The sequence below is a fragment of the Argentina anserina genome, chromosome 6, assembly GCF_933775445.1.
Source record: "Argentina anserina chromosome 6, drPotAnse1.1, whole genome shotgun sequence".
Taxonomy (NCBI): Eukaryota; Viridiplantae; Streptophyta; class Magnoliopsida; order Rosales; family Rosaceae; genus Argentina; species Argentina anserina.
In genome coordinates, this window is record NC_065877.1 from 7,629,897 (window position 1) to 7,645,903 (window position 16,007).

Sequence of the window (16,007 nt, forward strand, 5' to 3'; positions counted from 1 at the left end):
CGTACATCCTTAGCTCAAAGAGAAACTGTGTATCTTGCCTCTCCTACAAATTAAGTTGTTCAACGCTGATCAGGCTCTACCAACAACAAGCTCCTCATTATTTCACACCTTTCCATCAAAATGATCCCATCCTCTCCGAAAATGGGGAGCCAAATCCATCCCTTATGGCGCGTGCGCTTAGCCGCTGCTCTCCGAACTGCCTTGGCCTGCACCATAGTTGGCTGCACCACCCTCTACATCCCAAAACCTATCCGCAGTTTCTTAACCTACCCCTCGTTTTCTTACATGACAACAATCCTTATTGTCTCGGACGCAACCCTCGGCCAGACCCTTATGAGCTGCTGGCACGTTCTCTACGCTACGTGCCAGGTGATGGCTTGTTCCGTGATGGCCCTGCGGCTAATTGGACCAGCACGGTTCACTAACGAGGTGGCCGCCGCGGCTGTGGCCGTCAGCGTGTTTGTGGTGGCGCTGCCGGGGTCGACGCACTTGATGTCCAAGAGAATCGCGTTTGGGCAGTTTGTGAATGTTTACGTGGGTACTGTCGTTTATGGTGCTAGTACTAAGATTGTCATGCACCCCACTCAGGTGGCAGCGAGTACAGCACTCGGAGCTTTGGCTTCTGTTCTTGCTATGATGATTCCATATCCTCGTCTAGCTTATTATGAGGTATTACATATAAGCAGTTAATTAATATACATTTGTTAATCTTCTTTGCATCACAATCCATTTAGACAATCACTAAATCTGATCGAACAGCTTAGAAGTGAGTTTAAACTATAATTTTCGTAGAGATCGAAGTAAGCTCCGATCACGTTCCAGAAAGTGTAACCTTGCACGTGCTCGTGTGAGAAAATTACCTACAAAGCCCGAGTATATTTAGGCTATGTTTGTTTGATGAAAGGAAAATTATTCATTTCACTTGTTTGGGAACCAAAAGAAAAGAAGAGGGAGAAGAAAATAATTCCCATAGTATTGAAAAATTGGTGGGAAAGTGGTTTCTCCACACACCCTATGGAATCACTTCATATCTAAACATAAAACTTATTAAACCAAACTAACCTTAAATTTTGTATTAATATGAGGGTATTATAGGAACATATATAGAATTTCCTCTATATTCTGTGGTCTTTCCAAACACAATAAAATAAACTTGATAGGAATTCAAATTTCTCATGGCAATGGAAAGAGGAAGGAATTCATTTCATTTCCTTTTAATTTTGTGAACCAAATGAGGCCTTAGTGTAGTAGGATTCTGGGATACGGTGTTCAGTTTATAAACGACAAAGTTCATGTTCATTAGTCTTAAAATTATAGTTGTGATAGCTGTGACGGAGAAGTAAATAGGGAAAAACATAAAGTGTATCCTCACTCCCAGGCCATTGTTTCAAGAGTCCACTACAAAGCAAGTAATTAGGAAATAGCTTTCTCAAGTAATTAGAATAGAGTGCCAGTGCAAATTAATCCAAGGAATCTAAGCTCCGAACAAACAGTGCAGGAGGTGTTAGAGGAACACGTACGTACAGAGACAGATCCAGAATATGAAAATATGATAAGTTAATTCATGTGTATGTTTTTTGGGTGAAGTAAAAAAAAATTTAAGTTACGTTTATGTTCATATACACGAGTGCATGAGAAGAGATTAGTAGGTGTTTTAAAAAAAAATGTGAGTGAGTAAAAAAATGAGGAGATATAATCTTAGAAAGAAAAAAAGAGAAAAAGAGTGAAAAACATAAAAAGTAGGAATGAAAACGATGAGACTCGAACCTTGGTAAGTAAGGTTGGGAATCAACCAACTCAACTGACAATCACACAATTACATAGGGTACATATAATAATATAGAAGATTTTTGTCTGGGCTTGAGCCCATGTTGCCTCCAACATAGGTCCGCCACTGCGTACGTACCGACGTAGCGTCTGGAGCCATTCTTGAAGATACCATCAATCAACAGCTAATTAATAACGTATTATAGTTCTGAGTTGTATAATATTAATGAAATTTGAAGCGTAGTCCAAGTATAAGATGGCCGGGTTGACAGATGAACCAACCAGAGTGAAGCCAACTATATTACATTCCATCTTCGAAATCGGTTAATATACTTGTCATCAAATTAAAGTTGGCATTCTAACATAAGTATTTTGTTTCTCCAACTTCTTCCGCAGATGGCAGTTGATGAGGTTAATTGCCGGAATGCATGAAATAATTAGCTTGTTATGTTAAACATAATTATTCCTGTATAAATATATCTAGGTATGGAGAATATAATTATCTTATTTTACATAATCATACATTCCTATAGGTATAATTAAGGTATTAGATAATTTAGATTGTTCAGAGATTATGACTTGCTCAATCCAAAGAGAGCATGATATTCGTGCCTTCGTGGTCCAATCGTAAGCAATGCATATAGAGCTATTGGTCTTGTCTGATTGTTTCTTTCACCAAACAACAAGATGATCGATGTAACACACACACACACACACACACACATATATATATATATATAGATGTTATAGACACACACACACACACGCATGCAAGTCTGCAAAATTTGTTGCATTAATCACGAAATCATTTGAATGAATGAAATTTTACCCCATCGAACTGATCGAAGCATACCCTGGAGTACGGCTGTACCTGTAAGTCAATAAGTCTAAGCATCCAGCTTGCTACATTGGAGGACAAAAATAACTATGGGATCCATATATAAAACTTGTTAACAGATGATATATCTTGGATCTTCATTCTTAATTTGTTCCATGTCTGCGTTTCTTAGCAGTTGCACTAAAACTCTAAAACAAGAAGTATACATGTATTTTTTTTTTCAAATAAAAGTATGCATGCATTTAGTTGCCCGCAGATGTTAACTGTCATTGGTTTTAAAATTTTCACAGGTTAAGAAATCATGGCGACTTTATAATGAAAATGCCTCCCAGAGGTTAAGTCGTTTTGTTGATGCGATATCTGCCGAAGACAATAGAGTAGCACTTGAGTCCATTTCTCAAGGAAAATCTCTTTCTAAAGCAGCAGCTAAGCTTCTTCCAAGCATCAATCAGAATCTGGTAAGTAATATTCACTCATGAATGTCCGGAGAGATTGGTGTGATCAGTTTTCTTATGTAGTAAAGTTCACTAAAGTCGTTTCTTTCCTCTAAAGCAGGAAGGTATGTTGTGGGAGAGACCCGATATCAAGTTTCTAAGACCGAACCATAGGGACTTGGGACATAGGTTGCAAGAAATGGAGATACCAATTAGGGGTATGGAGATGGCTCTATCTTCTTGTTCTTCATTTCCTGTTGATATGATCGACGAAGGGTTGAGAGATCATTTACGTAATTCGCAACTACAAGTAAGCCTTAAACTGCTGCAATCTAAGTACTCCATGCCTTCTGAGGCAGCAACAGTTCCAGAAAGTAAAAGAGAAACCTTTGACAAGCCCCTTTGGACTAACAAAACCACCACAACAACCCATCAAGATCTCCCAGCTTTGTTCTTCTTGTACTGCATGGAACTCCTCTTAGGTGACCTCCCCATTGCTCGGCATCCCGGGAAAAATCCCAACTGCAAAGGAAAGATAGGTGATTCACAAACTCAACCAGAGTGTATCTGTAAAAGGGTCTGGAGAAGCATAATGCCAACCTATTCGAATTTCATTTTTGCCCTGAAGTGCTCAATCGCATTAGGCCTTGCTGTGTTACTTGGTCTGATTTACAACAAGAAGCAAGGATACTGGTCGGGCCTCACCATCGCCATTAGCTTCGTGACAGGACGACAACCAACATTTACAGTTGCGAATGCTAGAACACAAGGAACGGCAATGGGATCAGTCTATGGAATCATATGCATGTTTCTTTTTCAAAGAGTCGACGAGCTAAGGCTCTTACCGCTCATACCTTGGATTGTCTTCACTCATTTTCTCAGGGATAGCAGGATGTATGGCCAAGCTGGTGGGATCTCAGCGGCAATTGGAGCGTTGCTAATCTTGGGTAGAGAACATTATGGTCCACCAAGTGACTTTGCAATTGCAAGATTGGCTGAGGCTTGCATTGGATTAATCTGTTTCACATTAGTAGAGGTTCTCTTCTATCCTATGAGAGCAGCGACCCTAGCCAAAAATCAGTTATCGCAAAGCTTGGGGGCACTCAGAGCTTGTGTCCAAGACATAAGCCTGAGTGTGCCAGCTTCTACTGGACTGACAGAGAAGCACAGGACGCTAAAATCTCATGTCAATAAACTGCAAAACTTCATTCAAGAAGCTAAAGCAGAGCCTAATTTCTGGTTCTTGCCCTTTGAAGGTGATTGTTACAATAGGATCCTAGGATCTATGTCGAAAATGGCGGATCTCCTACCGTTTGCAGCTCATAATGTAGACTTCATCTCACAGAAATCTGAAGGAGCTTCACAGGAGCTAAAACAACATTCGGATACTGATCTGAAGCTTTTAAAAGAGAAAATCGGGAATTCACTAAAATGCATTGAGCATGTGTCTTCTATGAAATCCCTTGCAGCATTTGACACAGAAGCGCAGAGCGTATGCGATAGCGAAATGGGCATATCACCAAACCCGTTTATGATTTTGGGTACATGTGATGATGAAGCTGAAGCCACTGTAAGTAATTTCCTTCAACATCTCCAAGAAGTAGTTGTCAGATTACGTAACAGTGATGACGAAGTGAAGGATGTGAGCCAAATGGTTCTTTGTTTGGGTAGCCTGGGATTCTGCATCCGGAGTTTGAGTGAAGAAACAATGAAGATCAAGGAAGAAGTAAGAAAACTAATCAAATGAACATTTAGAGTTCAAATTTAACCCATTTAGCAGATAGATACTTAAAGATTTCCCCGACCTTTTTTTCTTTCTTTCTGAAATCTAATAGATTTGTTCTTTCATGTAGTTAACCATCCTCAGCACAAGCTGTAATTTGTTAAGTTCATATATTATTGACGAAAATATTCCTATCCTACTGAATATGCACCATCTGGTTTACTCTTCACCATGCAACTTTTTTCGTTCCGCTGATGCCACCTCTGATCCTTTCAGTCATCTATCCCAACTTTAATCAAAAAGTTCTTTTGCAATTTCTAAGAACACCATGACAAATCACAAAGGCAAGACAATACAGAACCAACATAAAGACAGCCAATATCCATAAATATGAACGCAAAAGTGCTGCGAACTTCATATGCAGCAGAAATTAAAATCTTACAATGTCACATGTCTATAATGGCGAACATTCATATTGCATAATATCCCTTTAGCTAAATTTATGTTGTATCCATTGTGAAACCACTCATACTACAGAAGTAATAGGACATCACTACCAATAGCAAAAATGGTAGGTCTATTCATATTTTGGGTCAGCCATCACATAATGATACGCGATTACCAAAACAAAGATGAAGATGCCAAGGAAATTAGCAAAGAAGCCCAGGTCCTGATCGTCAAACATCTGGGACATAAAAAACATCAAAACTTCAGAAGGATGAATTGTACCCACAGTATCACTTAAAATACTTGGTAAACAGGGATGCAACACCAACAAAAATTGGCAACATTGAAAGATTCTCTGTAACGAACCCAAACAAACATCACATGGAGTTCAAATTCCAGTAGACATGCGCATAACTAAACACGAATTTATTCAGTGGATATAATCAATATGAAGTTGAAATAAGTGCTAAAAGAAAGAGCTTTGAGCAGCTATATATAAACACATAATCCATAAACCCTTAACTTCAAGAAATTAACATATGGGAGAAACTGGGTTTTACTATACGAGGGGAGATCAAGGGAGTCAGTCCCAGCAGCTCTACCACAAAATTAAGAGGTGTATATAAAAGTATGTAAGAAGCACCAGCACCACTGCCTCAGACAAAAGTCCATTGGTAAACCTTGTCAATCCAACAAGTACAAAATCAAAATAGAGAACAAATCAACAGCGCCAAAATAACACCTGCTCAAAGCGAGTCTCTATCAGTCCTTTGAAAATGCATGGTCCCTCATGGCAATAGTTATACTCACAGCAAGTCTATAACATACTAATCTTTCTCTTACATGGAAAGAGTCCTTATAGTGTTGACTAAACAAGTGTTCATTTCTTCTAGATACCACAGGACTTGTTTCACCCAAATTTTAACACAGCTTGCAGCTGAAGTGGCAATGTCAATGCTCAACGCAAATGTGGTGATGTATCGATACCAAACCCTCGTTGTTTTAACCTAAGAGCTCGCAGAACACCAATCTTGATACTCCACCTTAATACTCCTCGACTCTCCTTAATACTCCTCGACTCTCACTACCAAAACCATCAAACTAAACAATTCTAGCAACACTCATCATTAAAACAAAAGGCATGATAATCCCCAATTCTGTTGATTTTGAAAACAATTCGTAAGAGTATGCTGATGACAATTGTGCATGGGAGTTGGGAACCCTTTGAAAACCGTTGCTTCAGTCACAATTTTGCAAAACCAAACTACTGAGTAAATATTCCTTGAACGAAATCAAGCATTATACAACAAACCCACGTTCGAATTCAAGAAAGCCATTACGATTAACATAGTATGCACAATTCTTTAGATCTTAAAATTGCAATGAACTACAGTAAAACTATTGCTACATTTATGGAAGTGAACAGAATCGGCGCGGTAAATTTGAGATCTGACGGATCAGAATAAAACTAGAACAGAAATTGAAGAAGAGAGGGAGGGTAGCTCACAGTTTCGGAGGCGAGTAGAGTCAGTCAATGGCAGGAGCTCTGTGAAATTTGATGAGTCTGGGACGGGAGAGCGTAATGGGGTCTATGTTTATAAATCTGGAGCGAGTGACGAGCAAACGGCGTCGTATGATCCCTATTGCCTATGGCAAAAAAAATAAAAAAAATGTCAGGTGTGTGGCTGCTGGGATTCGAGCCCAGGTCTCCACGGCCACAACGTGGAATTCTTACCACTAAACTACAGCCACAAGATGATTGTCTAGACATTTTATACTAGTCACAAAATTCCCCGATGATTTTCTTACAAAACATACAAATTTACCTGGAATTCCATTTCTTCAATAGCTCGTAATTTGTCTTAATCAATTAACAATTATGTTTTGGAAGGATATTCCATGGAATTTCATTCGACATCGTGATGAAAGTGAAATGCATATGTTGCATTAGGGATGGAATTGCTCATTTATCAACTCAAAAAAGTGATGCATGTAGGTTGTACCGTTGTAGCCTGATCATGGCACATTTGTGAAAACACTAGGAATACGTGCTATGCATACATTTAACATGACAACAAAATCTACACATCATACCAATCATGAGTTCTTGCCTTTTAAAGAGCCGATATGGATTGATTGTCATTGACAAACTATTAATAGTAATTCCACAATTTTTATTGGTTGTTGGTAGTATGTATGAGATATTTGAGAAAACTAACAAATCATAGCCCTTCTAGCGCCACCAGCAAGGCAGAGTGGGCAGAGTGGCAATATGAGGAGAGGTGAGATGGATTTGGTGGTGGCAATGAGAAAGGGTGGTTTTGAGACACCGGGTACAAGGGCAGAGGTGTTGTTAGAGTTACATTTTCCGACGAACCTTCATCTCCCCCATCAAGATGCTGGGTTGTTGATGGTGAATCCACTAGATATAAAGAAGTTGGACCGGGGAAAGCTGGACCGAGGAAGATTGGGTCAGAGAAGGTTGGGTGTGAGACCTGGAAATTTTATTTAATTACTTTTTGTTGCTTACGACATTTGCGTTCAGAAATTCTTTTCAAAGTCGGGTAATTGAGTTGTGTGTTCCCACTTAGAATTTATTTACTGAGTCTTAATGTGAACTATTGGTCTATTTTGGGAAATTAAGGAGGTAATTTCCACATATGGGTAGTGTGGAATAAAGATAATAGTTTCTGATCTGACATCAAATGTTTAGTTGTTATCCTACCACCATTTCATTGAAGCACCAACCTCACTTTCTTTTCTATTCCAAGTTGATTACTTCAATCACCAAGGTTTAATTCCCTCGAGCTCATAAGAAACACTACGACGAGAACCTCACTAAGATAGGAAGAACCCATCGACATTCTCTTCTATTTTCTATATTGAGACAAGACACCGAGTTAGAGTTTGGAATAGAACCAAGTTGTTCTCAGGTAAATTCAACCCCGTTATTGGTATTCAAATTTCAATTTCACTTTGGTTGTTGGGTTAATGATACCTCTTATTAATTTAAAGTCTGTTAGTGGGAGTTATCAAAAGAGTGGAGCTGGAATTCGATCAGAAATCAGTGACCATGTATTGATCAAATTCTGATTCTTTTTCATGGTGTTTGTGATTCGTAGTTGGGTTTGTTTGATTTGAGCATAATGAAAGTTGTGGGGTGGAGTTGTTTATGACGTTGGGTTTATGTTCTGGGTTGAATTCAATTGTTTTAAAGAAAGGTTGTATATTGATGAAGAGTGAGGAAGAGTTAGTTCCTTGGAGATTATAAGCTTGTTGTCAAGAATATAATTGAATTGGTCTCTCTTAGTGTACGGATGATTACTCCATTAGTTTGGTTTGAATTAAGGCTCAGTAGCCATGATTTCATATTTTAATTTTATGGACTGAGCTTAAGATTGAACTATGGTGGTGGTATTTTAATGATTGATTATAGTTGCTGGTGTGCATTTTAAATTGTTAATGTTGCAATTTGAATATGAAGTTGTGATTAGAATATGGAGTCACATTCTTAGCGGAAGTCCTCTGTGTTGTGAATTGTTTTGGTCTAAATATATTACTGATTTAGACTTATTGGATTTAGGATTCCAGTGACCCCAAGGCTTGTTGAAAGAGGGTGAATTACTGAAGTGGTTGTGTTTGAATTCCAGGTAGGGTGTGATGCTCACTTAACCTCACTATATCTTTCTCAAAGCTTTTTGTTCTACAATTGCATTATTCTTACGTATGGTTCAGGCTATTTCAATTTATTGTTTTACGACATTGGATTATCATTATCACGTTAAGGCCATACCATACGGTTAAGTGATATTATTAGATGACTTGAGAGTGAAAGGTGGCAGCGACTTCCTTAGGTTCGATCCCCTTAAGCTCCGGAGAGTTGGTTACACCGGTCGTGCAAGATTCAATCTTATTGACGAACTCGAAACGTATGGGTAACTAGGTAGTGAACGCTCTTGCTACGCTTGCCAGTGACTATATCAATACGAGTAAGGCCATGTAGTTGGTCTATATGACCGGTTATCTAGACTTTGAGATTTGGGATCCCGACTTGCGTCATATCTTTTACGATTTATCGACATTCCTCATAAGACTACTATGCATTCTTTTGTATATTTTGTTAAGTACATGTTATTACAAAACCTGGTAGGGTGGAGCCCTTTACTGAGAGATGAACGTATGTGATGCTCACCCCTACTTTCCTTTCAGGGACTGAGTTGGAGTCAACTGAGGATCATGCTTAGGTACTTGGGTGTTAGCGTTTTCCAGTTGTATATAGCTTCTCAGACTTGATTGTTGGTTGAGCAGGTGTTCTCCAGTTTCCCTTCCTTTGACATTGTGAATATGTTGTTATTTTGTTGGGAAACTTTGTAAACTAGTTATCATACACCTACTGCTCTTTTGTTGTGACTCCACTTGTGAACTCTTGTTTAGGACTTGAACCAGTGGAATGTAAATATATCTTTTTGCTATAAAAGTTTTTCCTTGCTTCCACAGTGTACTCTTAAGTCTTAGCCTCAGATATACATTTTGATGTTACCACATATTCTAAAAAGGCTTTACATATTTTTGAAATATAGGTTTGTTTCGTAAGTTACAGACTTATATTTTGAAAGCTTCTGGCATTGTAAAGTAATATGTCCGGGGCGTTACATTGGGCAGGCAAAGACTGGGTCTCAGCGGGCTCGTAAGATGCACTTTAGGCCCAAACTAATGCTTCATATGGAGGAAGCTGGGCCTAGTGGTTCTCAGGCTACATAGGTTGTTAGGCCAGAAAGCTCGGAGGCCCATGTGGATGTGGTGATTTTCATAGGGTGCTTATGGGGGAGCTTCTCTCCTCGTTTGAGATCATGTTCGAGTTCTCAAGAATAAGTTAGTCATGCTAACATGTCGTGTTTAGCTATTTTTGGCCGAATGTAGAGACTCAACATTGAAATGTTAGTTTATAATTCTAGCTTTGCTAGTTGTTTAGGATTTTTTCATTTCGCAAACTCTTAATTATTTTTTCTTCCGATTAGGGAGTATGAGTTTTGTTCATGTTGTTTCATACATTACATTTTCTTTTATATATGACAATTTGTCGTTTAAAAAAAATCCTCACATCTATAAATTTAATGACTAACATATATCATATAAATAAAAAATGGGATAAACACGTAGATGTCATCTCAATTTAATATGAGCTTTGATATAGCATGTAGAAAACATATGGTCCCAAGACAATGTGTTTTTCCTTTACTGCACACACATTTATTAAGTCTACCTATCTTTAAATATGAATCATTTGATTAAAGGTATAAATAGCCTTGAAGATGAAATTTGCTTAGTCGTGCACTTATATTGTAAAAAGAAATAAGATTTTGTGCAAATAAGATAATTTAACACAATCATTATGTATACAAATTATTATTATTATTATTATTTTAAATAAGACCGGTGCAGCTGCTTCAAAGGATTGATGTTTTTTTTAGAATTACAAGATTGATTAATAAAGTCATACTTTCTATATTTTGGAGAACACCATGACATACTAAGATGTTATCTCTACTATTATTACCAAATTAACTCCAAATTAAAAGTGATGAGGGGGGTAGTCGGGTAGGGGTAAGAAGAGAATACCATGAAATACCAATAAATCAAATTAAGAACTTTGAAATTATTTTCATATTTTAAAAAGTACGTAAACAAATTTTCTAAAGAAAAAAATAAAAACAAAATAAATAAAGTGTTGATAAGTGAAAGTTTCACGTCCTTTCCGCTCACCGATAACCACACCGGCGTCGCACATGTATGAATATGTATGAAAGTATATGTTGAGTAAAAGTTTCACCTGGTATAAATTTTGTGGATTTTTGCGTTAATTTGTGTACGTGATGACTATGATCTAATAATTACCTAAAAATAGTATGTAGAATGTCAACAATAAGGTCGAGAAGTTTCAACAACAATAAGGTCCATATTATAATGCAAATCACTCACTAAAGATAAGTATTTCACTCACTTCAGCCACAAAGTGACAAACTGAAAAATAACTTATAAGATCATTCAAACAACAAATTTTTGAAATTTTCCCACTGTATCACCACACATAATTTAATGGAGTGACACGGTTATTTCTGATTTCCATTCGATTTAATAAACAACACCTCACCCCATAGAAATTAAGAAAAAAAGATTTGAAAAAAAAAAAGAATCACTCCTCCCCGGATAATTCCAATGGAGGCAAGGGCAAGGGGAAGAAAAATTGCTTGGATATGCTAGCAATGATGAAGGTGGTAGCCCGAAAAACTTTGATCTTGCGCCAAGGAAAAACGTGAAGAGTTGGCAGCACGCATAAAATCAGGCTCGGGTCATTCATTGTGTCGGAGGGCTGGTGGTGATACTACTTCCGGTAATTTGGTGGATAAAGTGTCTTCTCCTCTTGAAGCAGAGGCTCCCGTCCCCTTCGAGTTTATGTGGAAGCACACACTCACATAAGACTTGCCAGGTTTCGATCAGTACTCAATACAAGACTGGAACACAACTGCTACCTCTCGCAAGGTGAGTATTACTTAAGGCCGATTAAAAAGCAAGATCTAATGATGAGATTCATGGAGTATGAGGATTTGAAATATATTATCTTCTACCTTTACTACTACATCAAGGAAAATGGGTACATGTCCAAACACCTGCTGAATTGGTGAAGTTAGTCACCCGGAGGATGGAAACTGAGTCTCTGATAGTGGGCGGGGAGCTCTCATTTGCATTGAGGAGGGCGTGTTCGGACACTTGTAAATCATGTTGTGACGATTACAACCCCTTCCTTCTTGAAGCGCTCGAGGTGGTTGACAATATATGGGTTTTGATGGAGAAAATTGAATTGGCTGATTTGAGTAAAGTCATGGGATTGACCATTGGGAAGATGAAGTGGTCGATTAGTCATCCAAATCGTGCTCCACTTTGATTTAAAGCTAAGCCAAGGAGCAAGGGAACTGACTTGAGAAGAGGAAGAAGTAACCAAGTTTAGGCCCAGTTTGACACAGCTGTGTTGTGACCAGAATTGTTTTTGAAGTTGTTATTAACATAATTGTTTTTGAAAACTGTTGCGAGAGGAATTATAAGTAAACTGTCTTGAAAATTGATGTGAGATTGAAAAATAATTTTGAGTGTTTGATAAGTTATAAGTAAAAAGTGGTTTAGAGTGGTATAATCACTAAAATAGACATATTTATACTGGTAAAATAATTTAAATTATAATGTATCATTTTCAACAACTTATAAATTATATTAGGTTTTTTTTATTGCAATTGTTGCTATCTCTTGAACTCGACTTGTGCATGTAATCCTACAAATTGAGACAATAAAGATTATGCACACAAAAATGTCGATCAAACTCTAAAAAGTTAGTGGGCAATCTCATCTTTAATGGAAGTTGTATATACTTGTGTAATTTTGTACAAATGAGTACTCATATTTTTATAGAAGGATATTCATCATTTTCCGACACTCGATTGATTTCCAATGTTTTTTTTTAAATTTCTCTGTTTTTAAATTAAATTTAGAAAATTTAATTACCCATTTTAAAAATCTCATCCGTCCTTTTTTTTTCTATTTTCCTCAACCGTCAGATCAGGTAAAAGAACCCAAAACTTGTACACACTCACACACCATCACCTCATGACACCTATTTTCTCTCTCTCCCTCTATTGTACAGCTGCAGAAACAGAGGCAACGATGTAGCCTCTTCCCCAACGCCACGAGTTGTCTACCTCATGCAATAAAGTAAAGCAATAGATTAAGCTATAAGCAATAGGTGATGCAGTGTCATCTTCGTGTTTTTTGTTTCTTTTATGGAAGTGTCAATGAATCAGTCTTCTCTATCATGCCACAAGCACACGAGTAGTCTACCTCATGCAATACTCAAAAACATTATTGTGAAGCTTATATATATATTGTTGTATGTTTTGAGAATTAATAATTTTACAAAGATGAAAGAAAATGGTATGATGTGTGCAAGCCTAAATAAAATAATGAAAGACCACAGATTGTATGTTAGTCTGTGTTGATGTTGTTGTTTTTTTCTTTTCTTTTTTTCTATAGAAATATGAGCCACCAACCTAGTAGCACTGGTTCTACATCTGCTGCAAGTATTAATGTCGAACAAGGTGATGTGGATGATAAAGCTCATTTGTGGATTTATGCAAATAAGAATGAAAAGATGCCTGGGGGAGGATCTTGGAGGTTTCAGTGTAAGTTTTGCGAAAAATCAGTTGTTGGATCTCACAATAGAGTGGCTACACATTTGTTAAAGGATGGTGGAAAATGTATTAAACATTGCTTGAAGGTCACTCCTCAACAACATGCTAATATGAGCAAGTTACTAAATGATTGCAAACAGAGAGTCAAAAATGCAGCCCCTAGACCAGTTCCGTTGCCTTCATCATCGAGGAATGCATCAACTTCTTCACTTGATTATGATATGAGTTACCATTCTAGTATTCCAACATCAAGTGCAGCGGAGCCCAAGAAGAGGAGGGGAATGGGTACAGCTTTGGAGAAAGCATTTCAAAATAACTCTAGGGAGCAATGTGATGGTGAAGTAGCAAGAATGTTTTACACAGGTGGTTTGTCTTTCAACCTTGCAAGAAATCCTCATTATCGCTTGTCATATGTGCGTGCTTCTAGCCTTCCAGGATATGTTCCACCTGGTTACAATGCATTGAGGACTACACTTCTTCAAAAGGAAAGGAAGAACCTTGAGCTTCATTTACAACCGATCAAAGACTCATGGAATGCTAAAGGGGTGAGTATATGTAGTGATGGTTGGTCTGATCCGCAAAGAAGACCCATCATTAACTTGATTGCTGCAAATGCAAATGGTCCGATGATGTTGAGGGCAGTAAATACTCAATGTGAAATAAAAACTGGGGATATGATTGCTGATTTGATTATAGAATGCATAAAGGAGGTTGGTCATGAAAATATTGTTCAAATAGTCACCGATAATGCTGCAAATTGTGTGAAAGCTGGTGCAATTATTTCATCCAAGTATCCTTCTATCTTCTGGACACCATGTGTAGTGCATACCTTGAACCTTGCTGTGAAGAATATATGTGCACCTTCGCTGCAAACAAGAAACAATGACGATGTGTATGATGCTTGTAAATGGATAGGGCCTCTTGCAGATGATATTTCTTTCATCAAGAACTTCATAATGAACCATGGGATGAGGTTGGTGATGTTTACCGAGCATTATGATCTTAAGCTCCTTACAATTACTTCAACCAGGTTTGCCTCCACACTTGTGATGTTTAAGAGATTTAAGAAAATAAAGGCTGGTTTGCAACATATGGTAATCAGTAATAAATGGGATGATTACAAGGAAGATGATGTGAGGAAGGCCGCTGCAGTGAAACAGAAGATTCTAGATGAGATGTTTTGGGATGAGCTTGATTATGTTATATCTTTTACTGAGCCCATATATAGTATGATTAGACGTTCAGACACAGATAAGCCGTCTCTTCATTTAGTGTATGAATGGTGGGAAGATATGATTCAGAATGTGAAGAAAGCCATATATAGGAAAGAAAGGAAACAACTACATGAGGATTCAAGCTTTTGGAATGCTGTGCATAAGGTGTTAATGTCTCGTTGGAGCAAGAGTAACACACCTCTTCATTGTATGGCGCATTCATTAAATCCCAAGTAAGTTTTCCCATATGATTTGATTAGAGTTTTCTCATATAAATGTTATAATCTTTCTCAAGTCTTAATTGCTCATGCAAATGTGTTGATATGTGAATGTGAATGGAGTTGTTGGACATGTGATAACTAGTTATTGCATTATGGAATGTCTCTTGATATGTGAATGTCTATAAATTCCAAATTACACTCTTAGTTGCTGGATATGTGAATTCATTACATATATATATGGTGTTGATAACTTGATATTTGAATTTACTATATTTTTGTTACTTTTCAATTATATGGATTATGATTGACTTTGTCATGGTAATTAATTAGGTATTATAGTCCGGAATGGCTATTAGAAGATAGCACCCGAAAGGCTCCTCATCAAGATATTGATATTACTAGAGAAAGAAAAAACTGCATCTTGAAGTATTTTGATGATGCAGATCAGCGGAGAGAAGTTAATGTGGAGTACTCCAATTTTTCCTTGTGTATGGATGATTTTTGTAATGTTGATGCAATGCATGATCGGTCCATCTTACACCCTTTGAAATGGTGGGCTGTTCATGGAGCGTCTTCACCAAGGCTTCAAGCCTTAGCATTCAAGTTGCTTGGACAACCATCTTCATCCTCTTGTTGCGAAAGGAATTGGAGTACTTACAAGTTCATACATTCGGCAACAAGAAACAAAATTACTCCACAAAGAGCAGAAGATTTGGTGTATGTACATACCAATCTTCGCCTTGTATCTAGATGTAGTGACTCTTACAAGGAAGGTCCGTTTCATATGTGGGATGTTGGAGGTGATCAATTTGATTCATTAGATGAAACTAATCTTGGAAGGCTTGAGTTTGAGGATTTTTCTCTTGATGAACCGACTTTGGAGGCTGTTTTGTTTGATAATATTCAGGAGAATGTTCATGAGGATGATGTCGTTGATGTATAAGTAGTATTGTCTTTATTTTTATTGAGTTTATTTGGTTGTGTAACAATAACATTGAATTTGCTATGAATCGGATAATGACTTTGAATTTGCTATTTTTGTGTTTTTGTAATATTATATATACAGGTTGATATCTTTAATTATATATTATTTTATTCCGCGCTTCCGAAACGTCCCCGCTTCCGA

The 16,007-nt window shown here is 37.5% G+C and overlaps 3 protein-coding genes and 1 non-coding gene across 4 annotated transcripts; 2 read left to right on the forward strand and 2 right to left on the reverse strand.

Moving 5' to 3' along the window:
• The first annotated feature begins 141 nt into the window (after positions 1-141).
• On the forward strand, positions 142-4,786 carry LOC126796782 (uncharacterized). Its single transcript, XM_050523510.1, has 3 exons — positions 142-669; positions 2,896-3,063; positions 3,161-4,786. The coding sequence occupies exons 1-3, from the start codon at positions 142-144 to the stop codon at positions 4,784-4,786; spliced, it is 2,322 nt and encodes a 773-aa protein (XP_050379467.1).
• A 335-nt stretch (positions 4,787-5,121) lies between these two features.
• On the reverse strand, positions 5,122-5,447 carry LOC126799440 (dolichyl-diphosphooligosaccharide--protein glycosyltransferase subunit 4A). Its single transcript, XM_050526645.1, has one exon. It carries the CDS (start codon positions 5,445-5,447, stop codon positions 5,340-5,342), a length of 108 nt encoding a protein of 35 aa, XP_050382602.1. The 3' UTR covers positions 5,122-5,339.
• Positions 5,448-6,889: 1,442 nt separating this feature from the next.
• Positions 6,890-6,961, reverse strand: TRNAH-GUG (transfer RNA histidin (anticodon GUG)). The gene has a single exon. It is a non-coding gene; the product is annotated as a tRNA-His (tRNA).
• A 520-nt stretch (positions 6,962-7,481) lies between these two features.
• LOC126796783 (uncharacterized) lies at positions 7,482-15,824 on the forward strand. The gene is made up of 3 exons (XM_050523511.1): positions 7,482-7,690; positions 13,289-14,893; positions 15,212-15,824. Exons 1-3 carry the CDS (start codon positions 7,482-7,484, stop codon positions 15,822-15,824), a joined length of 2,427 nt encoding a protein of 808 aa, XP_050379468.1.
• The last annotated feature ends 183 nt before the right edge of the window (positions 15,825-16,007 follow it).